The sequence below is a fragment of the Tachysurus vachellii genome, chromosome 10, assembly GCF_030014155.1.
Source record: "Tachysurus vachellii isolate PV-2020 chromosome 10, HZAU_Pvac_v1, whole genome shotgun sequence".
Lineage (NCBI taxonomy): Eukaryota > Metazoa > Chordata > Actinopteri > Siluriformes > Bagridae > Tachysurus > Tachysurus vachellii.
Window position 1 is genome coordinate 12,694,117 of NC_083469.1, and position 11,781 is coordinate 12,705,897.

Genomic DNA, 11,781 nt, shown 5'->3' on the forward strand with positions numbered 1-11,781 from the left:
GAGCCTGCAGTAAATTAATCATTTTTGGTAATGGCTTTTGGTTTGCGAGATCACCAGTAGTCTCACAGTATTTGAAATATGGGTCATGATTTTAAACAGTAGAAAGACTGAGTAAAATATTTTTAATAATCACCAGTGAGGCAAAATATGACAGCATTAACACAAGTTAAAACATAACAGCACTTGACCCATGGACCCATGAACTCATATACATTTCCCTTTTTCCATTTCAACTTTCCATCCAGTGGCTGTGGACTGTATCACAAATAGGGATCACTTCCATGTCTGAAGCTGGAAACAGGAGAGCGCAGGGAAATGTGAACAGGGAAGCAAACACTTCATGGCCACTAAGGTCAACACCTGTGTTCTAAACTCAGCCAGAGAGGCAGGGTAATTATAAGACAAGCTTATACATATAAACACTGATACTGAAGGACAACGATTGACACTATGTAAGTTCTACACAGGGGCTGACAGTCTGCTCTGTTTTATTTTGTGTGTGCTGTTCTTTATCAGAGTGCCAGACACATGGCCTAGAAATAACTAATGAAGATCTGATTATGGTACTGACTCCCGCATACATCCCTTATTTAAGCATGTTACCTTAACACTATCCATTTGCTTAAATCAATAAAATAAATAAATATAAATTTAAAATATATGCTTCAAATTTGTTATGAACACACCGTATTCATTGTTTTGCATACAAGTATATAAAAGAAACATTAAAAGCATGACTTGAAAAAAATACTAAGGGATATTCAATTACAATATAACCTGCTCAACCTGGTCAGTGTTTAAATGGCATGCTAAATGGTCAGCCAGCTTATTTTTAGATTGCTAAACGCACTGCTGGTGGTGTAATAACTTTGCCTCCATTCAAGAACTCTTTATTTGTCTCTTTGTCAATACAAATACAGCTTAAGATTTGTTCCTGTTTGTTCTGTTCTGCTTCTAATATCACAAAAGAATGCTAGACGATATGAGTAAAATAATACCCAATGAGTGTGTTTTTAGGGATCATTTCATTCATTTGTAGAGAAATTGAAAGCTTCCAAATTATGAAATAACTTAAATATAAAAGTATAAACAGAAATACTTATTGATTTTCAGTAAAATCAGTGTTAGTTTGACTTCAGTTAAAAAATCAGTGTCTGTAAAACCATGCCATATACAAACAATGTCTACTTAATTGCTTAATTGTGTATTCATGCCCATTGTGGCTTCATGTGACTCAGTACTACACCAGTCCTTTGGCAAAGAAAAGATTCACAAGCCCATGCTGACTCATAAGGAGGCATTAAAAGAGGTAAAGTCCTAGTGTGTGTTTGCCAGTTGCCAGCCCTGAGGTGGATACAGCTGTTCACTAAGGGCCACACGACCAGTCTCTTAAAGGCCTGCTATTGTGTATCTTCCTATCCCAGAGGTCAAAGGTACTGTAATCAACAGTTAAAGAAACAGGTGGTGATTCTGAATGAATGTAGCATGTGCTGGTTTTCCTCATAGAAACTAGACTGGGTGAACTCAGCTCCATATGTGGTTTGGTTTAGATGGTGAAGATACCTTCACAGTGACAATACTGAGCAGGAGAAATTCCGCTACCTGCCTGTAAACTGGCATTACTATTATAAAACAATTATCATTGTTACTTTTAGCACAGAATCTCATCATAGGAATAAACATATTATACATATGCATAGGAACACACTCATTAAATGACAGATGAAGTATCAATTCAGTAATCATGGTGTGTCTCTTCAGAATTGCAATTGCAGAAAATAGTATTAACAGCTAGCCAGCAATTGTGATCACACCACACAAAATGTATGTGTGAACCTACAGTCGGGTCTAGAAATAATTTAGCCTGTACTTTTACAACTTACAACCATTGGTGGTGGTGTTTTTAGTTGCAGAAAAAAGCAATAAGTGATAAAAAGAAAATCAGACAATACAGATCTCAGAAAGCATTATCTATATCTTTAGTGTTTTTTTTTATAAAGAGGGGGAGGGTTAAGCCCTGTTTATAACAGCCATCCTTGCTCCTTAAATGATCTTTAATGAGTTAAACCCATAATTGCATGTCTATTTTCAGTCCAGTAACAAATTAAATAAAGGTCTTCACATTCTTCAGCAAACTAAAGCAACATATGCAAAGAAAATCAGTAATGTAATCTGGCCTCTATGCTCTAAGGAAGGTCATGGAAGAATAAAATTAAAATTAGACTAATTAGTTTATAACATGCCACAGTGACTTTGAGATTGGCAAAATGATAAAGATATTTTGAGTCAAAAAGGAATCAACAACTGGCGGTTCTGTCTGGAGACATGAACAATTGACTGTCATGTATAGAGCAGAGGACATCTACCTCAGGGAAACACCAATTTTTGAGTTATTGATTAATAGTTGACAGGTCATAACAAAACTCCATTGCAAAATTGACACCATTGCTCGCTCCCTCTCCCCATGACACAGTTGAAAAGGCAGCTGGTGATCTGCCACACACACACAAACCAAGGGCCTACACATGGTTCAAACAGCAGGTGGGGTACGACCTGAGAACTCGCCTCCTCCAGCAATGTCACCTCTCTCCAAGGCCAGGCTTTTCAGATGGGATAGTGCCCATGTCTCATGTGCCCCATCGTTTAAGTTCCTGCGAGCTTGGCAGGGCAGGGAAGCAGCTATGCATATTTAGAACATTATCCAAATCTTTGGCATGCCATCATAGGCCTACTGTGGATGTCCCTGAATGTTTGATGACAGTTGTGAAGGCATTTGTTTTAAAACTCACACACATGTGCTTTATGCGTTTGTTGAGAGAAAAATGCATGAAATGATATATATTGTGTACATATTTTATACATATAAATATACAAAGTCATTGGAGCCACCAATAATAGTTCATCTAATCAATCTGAAACCATAAAGCAGACTAACCCAAATTATTATAGTCATAGAAAGTCACAGAAAGTCCTCCTGTATAGTGTAGAAATTCAGTGAATATAGCTTGATAAATCTATGTTAAAATGAATTCAATTCAATTCTATTTGTTAAACAATTGACATTGTCACAAAACAGCTTTACAGAAATCTGTATATAACCTTTTTGTTTTTCAATTAATGAGTTAGCTAGAGATGAAAATGTCAAGGAAAATCTCAAGAGGAAAAACACTTGAGAGGAACTAGACTCAAAAGGGAACCTGTCCATATCTGTGTGACACCAGATAGTGTGATTATAAATCATTCTTCTTCTATAATGGTCTACTGTAAAGCCAAGTCGTGGTGATGTTCGACGGATGGAAACAGCCCATTTTCTCTGAGAAGACATTTTCAGTTATATGATTAACAGCTGCTAAGGAAGCTAAGGAAGCCCATGTGTTTCTGTAACATCTTCAGGATGTTAGGCAACAAACTGCATGTCACCCTGCTGTGCTCTATGTTTCTGTCTCCTTAATCTTACCTTGTTTACCCATCCTTGATTTGTAAATTGTTCTCAGCTCTGTGAAATCTACTGTAAGTTCCAACTGACTCCAAAGAATAATGCTTGCTACTAAACGAAATAAACATTCATCTTCATGAAGTGCTAGCTGAATTAGATAATTGTATGTTCATTTTTAGGTTACATGAGTCACCAATTTAAGCTGTTTGTATTCTGAGAGAACATTAACCAGGGTTTTGCTTCATCTTATCTTCTAGAAGCCTTGTGAACAATTTGCATAGAGCATTCTGCCCACGAGTTCAACAAACAGATGTTTCCTGATGAAATGAGAAGTTTAAGAAGAGAAGAAGAGAAAACGATACATAACTACTGTAGGGTCACTGGTTTCACATGCACTGGTTTGACTGTTATCTTCATATCTTTGTTCAAGCAAATGTCTAGACAGTTGAGGTTTTATTAATTCTATACATTTTTGTACTAATAAACTAAACGTTTCAACCTTTCCTGATTTTAGCAACCAACCACAAACAAAACCACAAAGGTTAAGGCACAAGTTACTCAGTGATGCATTCAAGAAACAACAGTTTAAGGTCATTAAGCCGTAGTTCCTGAACATGCCTCTTAGAAAACTATATACTGTAGTATTATTTGGGGTGTGCTTTAAAAATGCGTTATTACCTACAGGATTCACATGAGCGATCATGACATGATCACACATGATGTTTATTATTTGACACTGGGTAGCTGGGAACACCCTTTTTGTTTGATAAGAGCTTTCCTCTACACTTCAGTACCCGAAAGCACCACAAAAGTGCTTCTCTTCATCAGTAGCATTTGTTTCTGTAAAGAAATCAACGTCTTCAATGGGTCTGGTAAGCTGCATTTCCAATATTAATGTAACCGTCGTTCCCATTTCTTGAAAAGGGTCTCTGAATATGCATGATGAGCCACATGGTGACATGTTTTATAATGAATATAACATAATGATTGACAGGGCAGGTTTGATATTTGTAAAAGTATGTACATTTATAACAAAATACTTCTTATTTATCCTGATACCATTTTACAAATTTAATTATACAATCTTGCCATGAGATGGTTTAACTAAAAATAATGCCTAATTTTGTAAGTAAATGTAACTGATAATGAAGGAAATGTGAAGGACACACATCATGTGCAATGTAGGACATAAAAGAGTTGTTTGGGATGGGTCTAATTGCTGTGTGAAATTGATCAGTTCATTGGTTTTCAGCACAATTCACACCCAAAGCTCTACCCAGGAGATATACTTGAATTCCCTCGAAACAAGTATTTCTCCCAGTTTGGAGTTTACTATGGAGAAAGAGACAGTGTCCCCTATGTTGCACATTTAACAGGCAGAGGTAAGCTGTGTATAATATATTCAAACAGAATCAGAATCAGTGGGTTTATACAGCATCCGAAAAAAAAAAAAACTTTTCATTTTAGACTCTGAGGCAAAGTTCCTGGTCTATGGTCGGGCTTTGAATGCCACTGTGAAGCTGGACCCAATTGATGTAGTTGGGAAAAAATACAAAGTGAACAATTACCTGGATGAAAAGCACCCACCTCGAGACTTCTACTCCCACATCAAGCCAGAGATTGAAGATGCAATGACTAAAACCTTCACCTATGATATACTGTTCCACAACAGTGAACACCAGGCAACACTATTACGCTATGGAGTCAAAAAGTCAGAGCAAGTGAGAAACCCATTTTTCATTAATCATACAGTAAATTAACTGTGGACAATGTTTTATGCAATTACATTTTTTATTACATTTATTCATATTTTTTTTAATTTTTGAACAAAAAAACAAGCATAATGTTTTGTATTCAAGATGCAGAACAATGCCATAGTAAGAAATAATAACTCATAGTTACTATACAGGGATTAAACAGGAACAAATGTATTATATTAATACCTAAATAACTAATATCTTATAACTTTTACTTGGTTTGATAGTACATTATAAACTAACCAATAATGACTAAGTTTTAAATATCACATGTAGAATTGATTAATTACAAAAAAAAAGCTCCTTAAATGCTTCTTTACCTCCTTTGGCCTTCAAAGGAGGCTCTAGCAAAAACTCACGTCTCTTTTAAAATAGATTCTTCCTTTTTTATGAGTCTCTTCAAGGGTGTTCCTTCTCTGTATCTACTAATCACAAAAAGATGGCTCACTTAGATACATCATTTTATATGTGCCTTATTTCCACAGTCTTTGAGAGAAATCTTATTCAATCGAGTTCCCCAGGAATAAAAATGTCCTATTATTAATAGATGGCAATTATTAGTTATCAACTAATTGATTAAGGATACAATACAACCATTACTTTATTATTAATTAGCCAGTATTTTCTAAGTGTTTATTAGTTTAATGAGGGTGTTAATATAGTACTAAATATGAGTTACTTAACAAAATTGAAAATTGTTTGCTCAATTCTGGTCTAGTTGGTCAGATTTCTTCAAGTAAATCTACAGCTTTATATAAGGACATGTTGCTAGACTATAATTATGAATAATGTAAGCTTTCTCGTCTAATTCTGGTGTCGTATGGTTTCCAGATTGACAAGGTTTACTCAAAGATAGTTCGAACCTGGCGTGAACCCTTCCAGAAGAAGAAATTTTGATTCAAGTTCTACAAATAACCACTTGGGGGCAGAAGTGAGACATGCAATATTGTTGAACTGAAGCTCAGCATGAAGACAAAGAATTAATGAGCGACTCATTCAGTGTTGTGAGTTTGGAGAAATCGTCCATTTTGTGATGCTGGAGAAAAGGGTAGACTTTAAGAAAATGAAGATTTGTAAAATGAAAAACAATATTTCAGATTTAATATTTCAGTTTTTACTTTGAACTGTTTCTTTTCCAAGCCACTAGGTTACATTTCTACACATTTCTACTTTCTCAATGCTGAGGTGTAACATTTCACTTCCTCTAAGCACTGTTGTACACTGTGGTATTGTTTTGACACCTTTCCCTAATCTGAAATCTTCCAAAATCTGACAAGCCCTTAATATATTTTCTCTTTATGATTTTAAATGTTTTTGTATCTTGAAATAAAGTTCAATACATAATTATTTACATAAGCTATGTGTATATTACATCAGAATATAGTTTGTACTCCACAGTGCTTCCACATTATTTGTTAACATTTTAAATATTTGTATTTATCAGTAGTAAGGAAGAAAGATTTGCAGTAAAAGAACAGAAAGTAAAAGAGAGTTGCAACATGACTTGTGTCCTGATTAAATTGTTGCTCATTATAAACACTTGGGTGTTAAATTTGCTGGTGTGTTATGGAATAACTGTTCAATGTAAATGTAATGTTCATTTTTTTTTATTGTTTTGTTATCATTGCCATGTGTGGAAAAAACCAATAGAAGGAGAAGAGAAGAAATATTCACTTTAATTTGAAGCATTTTAACATTACAAGTTAAGCCTGCCGTATAAGAAACGGTCAAAGAAGTCTAGTAGTTGGGCATCCAGTCAAAAAAATAAAAAATAAAATAAGACAAAATTAAAGCATTATTTTAACTATACACATTTTTCACAACATTGTAAATATTACAATATTGTAGAGTCTACAATAAAACAATACATGTATTTTACTCGTATTTTCAAGTTGACGAAAACAATTGACGAAACAATTGATTGATTGTTGTGTCCCTCATTTAACCAGTTTGTGTTTTTCACAAGGACTTTTAGAGGAGGTTGAAATCAAGAGCTGTGTTATTTAGACCCTGAAATCCAAACAGCAGGAAACACAAAAGATTTAAAGCTGTGACATTCTAAGACTGACTGATTTATTGATCTCTCTGGTTTGTGATGTGGCCTAGTTAGAGCTGCATAAGTCAAAGTAGCATTGAGGTGATATATGGCCTGATTATTTAATGTCATTAACATTTCATGTTTGCCTTTGCACTGCTTTCAGTCTACATCCTGATTGTTGTTACCACATTGGAATCTTTACTTTGTAGTTGTATTGTGGTTTGTTTACTAAGTATTTTATTAAAATTCTGTATTTTGCTTTCAAGTTCTTGCAACTTTTTCAGCCTCTGATCCAACTCTTCCCATGGCCTATTGACGTATTTCTATTGACGTTTTTTCTCTATAGCTGTCTCTGACTGACACCACAAACCGGAATGATCAATAGTCTATGATAAGAATGATATCTTCAGCTCTACCTTTCCCTGTCTTTGAATGTTTGGTGTTTTTACGTATGTGTGTAAATGCAATCTTATCCCCACCAGTTTTTTTACCCATCCTAATGTCAAGCCCTGATCCTTCCCCTTTGTCAGCCACAGATCCTGCTCCATTGTCAGGTTGTCCTGTGATGTCTTCCAAGGATCAGTCATGAACCCTATTTCATCTGACAGGGTCAATCACAGGGCCTGTTTTGTTCCTGTTAGCTCATCTTTGCCTTTCTTCCATCCCTAATATTAGTCACAATATTTAGATCAGTTTATTCTGGCAGAAAGTATGTCTAACATACTAGGTTTAAGCAAGTCATATGGACCCTATAAAGACAAAGACTTTTCTCTTATCTGTTGAAAAGTTCTTCACATGGATATTAAGAACTCATAGGCTTCTGTGCTCTATAGTGCTTTGAGGAGATAAACATATACACCAGGAAAAGATCATTTTTACATTTTCTTCTGAGTAGTTGCTACACATTACTTGAGTAAACTCTATTATAATCTGCCAAAACAGTTTCTGATTCAAAATGTTCTTTATTAGTGCAGAGAATACTGAAAATTACTGAAGAGACTGAGCTTTTTATCCCCTTTAAAGCCCACCAGCTTTGAATTAAGCTTTCCCTCTGACTCTGTGAAAACCAACTGGCTTAAGCTTGCCTTTTGTCAACAGATTTTTACATAAAAATACAAGATTATATAAAGGATAAATAAAGCCAATTAGAGATGCAAATGCCAACCCTGGTGCTCCTACTGCAGTTCAGGGTAACAGTCAGGGTAACAGTGGGAGGAATGACTGCTGACATCTGAAAGTGCAATCATGTCTGTACTACCTCCAGATTTTCTTTTTTTAGTTATGCTGTCACAAATAGACCTGCTGGTTACCTTATCATACACCATGTTGTGTATGCTTTCATCATATATAACAAACTGTTAACTCTTTGTTTTGAACTTCATGTGTCTCAGTGTAATGATGCTGCAGGATACAGATACACTCCCCATGTTGTGACTGCTTCTTTGTCTGCAGTTGTTTGCACATACAGTTCAAATTTCTACTGCAATTAATTCTCACTTGAATTGTTTAGAGACCTTTGTTTCCCAAGGTTGCCATCATAATTGTAAGGTGTTGCATGTCACCTAAACCTAAACAATTACAGCAACACTGTCCTTGAGGTGGAAATACACCATCCACCATCACAGGTAAAATGCCCATCACAGATTCCCAAATCTACCATCATATGTATATATTTTAAATGACTACATTTCACATTTACTTTGTATGATCCACTGTAATTCATAATCCAACAAAAGTTAAATAGCAAAATCTTATAGGAAAAAAAATTATGCCAGCATTTCCTTCTTTGCTGTCACCTTTGGCTTGTTGATTAGATCCCAAATTTGTTTGTTCCTAAAAGAACTGTATAAATAAACGAACTAATCTAAACTTACTAACTCTCATTAGTCTTGCCAGATCCTATTTGTCTATATATTTATGGCCATATCTTTCAAATTATTTACTGCTTGCTTCACACCCCTGAGTTTTCTTGTCTGATTCTTGTTTCTTATAATTCTTGTTGTGCTGTTACTCAGATTGACCTCTGACCATCAATATGGATTTGCTCAATGTAACCCTGTCTCTGTGCCTTGATCCCCTCCAGCAGATATTGATATTGATTTCTGGAAAGTTTTTAATAAAAAACTACACTCTTACATACAACAACCTGTGGCTCCAATTGCTTCGTTTTCAGAAGTAGATACACACACAATAAATAGCAAATATTCAGAAATAAAATCCACAATTGAATCCCTTACTGAATTCTGATACTGTAGCTCACATAAAACATTCATTTAAAACAAACACATATAATAAGCAAAGCACCATACTTTGACATGCTACTTAAGCTACATTTGTTCACAATACATAATATTAGCATAACAGTGCTGTTTCACTCAGGTTGCTAGCTTGATATGGTTCAGCAGCTTATTCCATTTTAAAAGTTGCTCCAGCTAAATAGGCACTTTATCATCATTTGCATAATTTGCTTAACTACGCTAAATCTCATTGCCATGTTGCAATTTGGGAAAGTTAATTGGTTTAGACACAGTCACCGTGCCAGTATATTTATAAGCTATCTTCTCTAATGAGTCTTCAGTAATGCACCTGTCCTACAGTATTAAGTGTGACACTTCACAAAGCAGTAATTTTAGACCTGTACAAAGACAAATCTCCTCATCAGCCCGCTTTATAATTTTGTGCCCTGACTGATCAGCACTGAGGGCATCAGAGGAAACAATAAAATCCTCAGTCAAACAAAAACACAGGCTAAGTGATCAACCTGTTTTTTCTAGATCATATACCTTGTTTGTGTAAAAGTAAGATTAAATTGCAGAACTGTACCTTTTTATGTATAAAACATTTAACATACATAGGAAATGATCTCCAACAAAGAGAGAAGAAAAATGAAAAAAATCTCAACAAAAGAAATTAATTTATGTAAATGGTCATGCTTTTAATTCTGTATGACATTCAGTGTTTATTTTTTCACTTGTTTGTTTTTTATATACATAATCAATATAGTAAGTTAATATATTGAGACCTGTTTGTGAATTGTTTGCAGATTCACCAGCATATTAAATTGCAACCCAAATTCATTAAAAGAGCACTCAGCTCTGAGAATGCAGACATCGGCTTAACAGATGTGAGAAAATTTAATTTGTATAGTAAACTGTTCTAGACTTGTATTTCTTCATGTTAAAACAATAATGTGCTTTTTCACTGTCATTGCAAAACAAGTCATTACCCGAACCCTGCATTTGGATCCTCACTCGCCTCTGTCCTGCATCGTGACAGAACGACTAGCCAAATGGATCCAGCAGAAATTTTGCTCTGTTTATGTCAGGGGGATTCCCCACTTGAGGAATATGTGGAGGTGTTCCTGGAACTGTGCAATCAGGTGGACTTTGGGGAGAGGGCCCTTAAGGACATGTTCCGGCATGGATTGGAGGACGGGCTGCGCTATCTACTGCCATTGGGCCGAGAGATGGGGTCCTTTACAGACCTCGTCAACCTAGCGCTGCTCTTGGGCGGATCCTCTCAGAGCGTGAGCAGGGCAGAGACGGACACCGGTCCTAAATATTTTTTTTGGGGGGGGGGGGGGGGGGTAGGCATTGGGGTCCGTGGGCTACAGAGCCAGGCCAGCCACGCACGCCTGAAACCCCTACAGTACCTCGGCCCAACCCAGGCCTGTGTACGCCGGTGACCGAGCCTGTCCACATGGGTGCCAGACCGGAGAGCGCGGTCGAGGCCCGTGTGAACCGGCTGATCGCCAAGCTGGCGGACACCCCGATGGTGTCGGTTCGGGCGGCCGGCATCCCTACGGCACCGGCTGGAGAACCTGTGGCACCTCAAGCACCCGAACCCGCCGACGCACCCGAACCCGCCGAGACACCGGAAGAGACCGGGACCCGCCGAGACCGGGTCAACGGAACCGAACGGGTCGACGGAACCAGCCGGGCTGACAGAACCAGCCAAACCTATCGGGTCGACGGAACCGACCGGCTCAACCGAGCCAGCCGAACCTATCGGGTCGACGAAAACCAGCCGGACCGACCGGGTCAACAGAACCGACCGGGTCAACGGAACCAGCCAGGCCGACCGGTTCGACAGAACCAGCCGAACCGACCGGGTCGATGGAACCGACCGGGTTGACGGAACCAGCGAGTATGGTTGCGCCCAAGCCCCGTAGACTCTCTGTCCTGCCTGAAGGGCTTGGTACCGAACTGCTCTGCCTATCTGCTCTGTCAGTCCCTAGTTTTGTCTCCCTGTCTCTGTCAGTCTCTCCCTCTCCTGTCGCTACTTATAGGTTCAGAGCACCTCCAGCACCACCCTGGCCGCCAACTCCGCTATGGGCTCTGGCTCGACCTGTGGCACCACCCTGGCTTCCAGCTCTGCTCTGGTCTCTGTCTCCACCTGCAGCACCACCCTGGCCGCTAACTCCGCTATGGTCTCTGGCTCGACCGGTGGTACCACCCTGGTCTCCAGTCCTGCTATGGTCTCTGGCGCCGCATGCTGTACCACCCTGGCCTCCTGCTCCGCCGGCCCCGCCCTGGCCTCCTGCTCCGCCC

General features: G+C 38.0%; 1 protein-coding gene across 2 annotated transcripts in view; it reads left to right on the forward strand.

Moving 5' to 3' along the window:
* plaat1l (phospholipase A and acyltransferase 1-like) overlaps positions 1-9,108 on the forward strand; it is a 125,487-nt gene extending 116,379 nt beyond the window's left edge. The window contains exons 2-5 of one of the 2 annotated variants that reach the window (XM_060879516.1): positions 4,242-4,308; positions 4,689-4,818; positions 4,904-5,157; positions 6,025-9,108. In XM_060879516.1, the coding sequence (XP_060735499.1) occupies positions 4,300-4,308; positions 4,689-4,818; positions 4,904-5,157; positions 6,025-6,090 (459 nt within the window). In that variant the 5' untranslated portion in view covers positions 4,242-4,299 and the 3' untranslated portion in view covers positions 6,091-9,108. Of the gene's footprint in view, positions 1-4,160; positions 4,309-4,688; positions 4,819-4,903; positions 5,158-6,024 lie in introns of those variants that run through there. The other variant, XM_060879514.1, reaches the window with a different exon arrangement.
* The last annotated feature ends 2,673 nt before the right edge of the window (positions 9,109-11,781 follow it).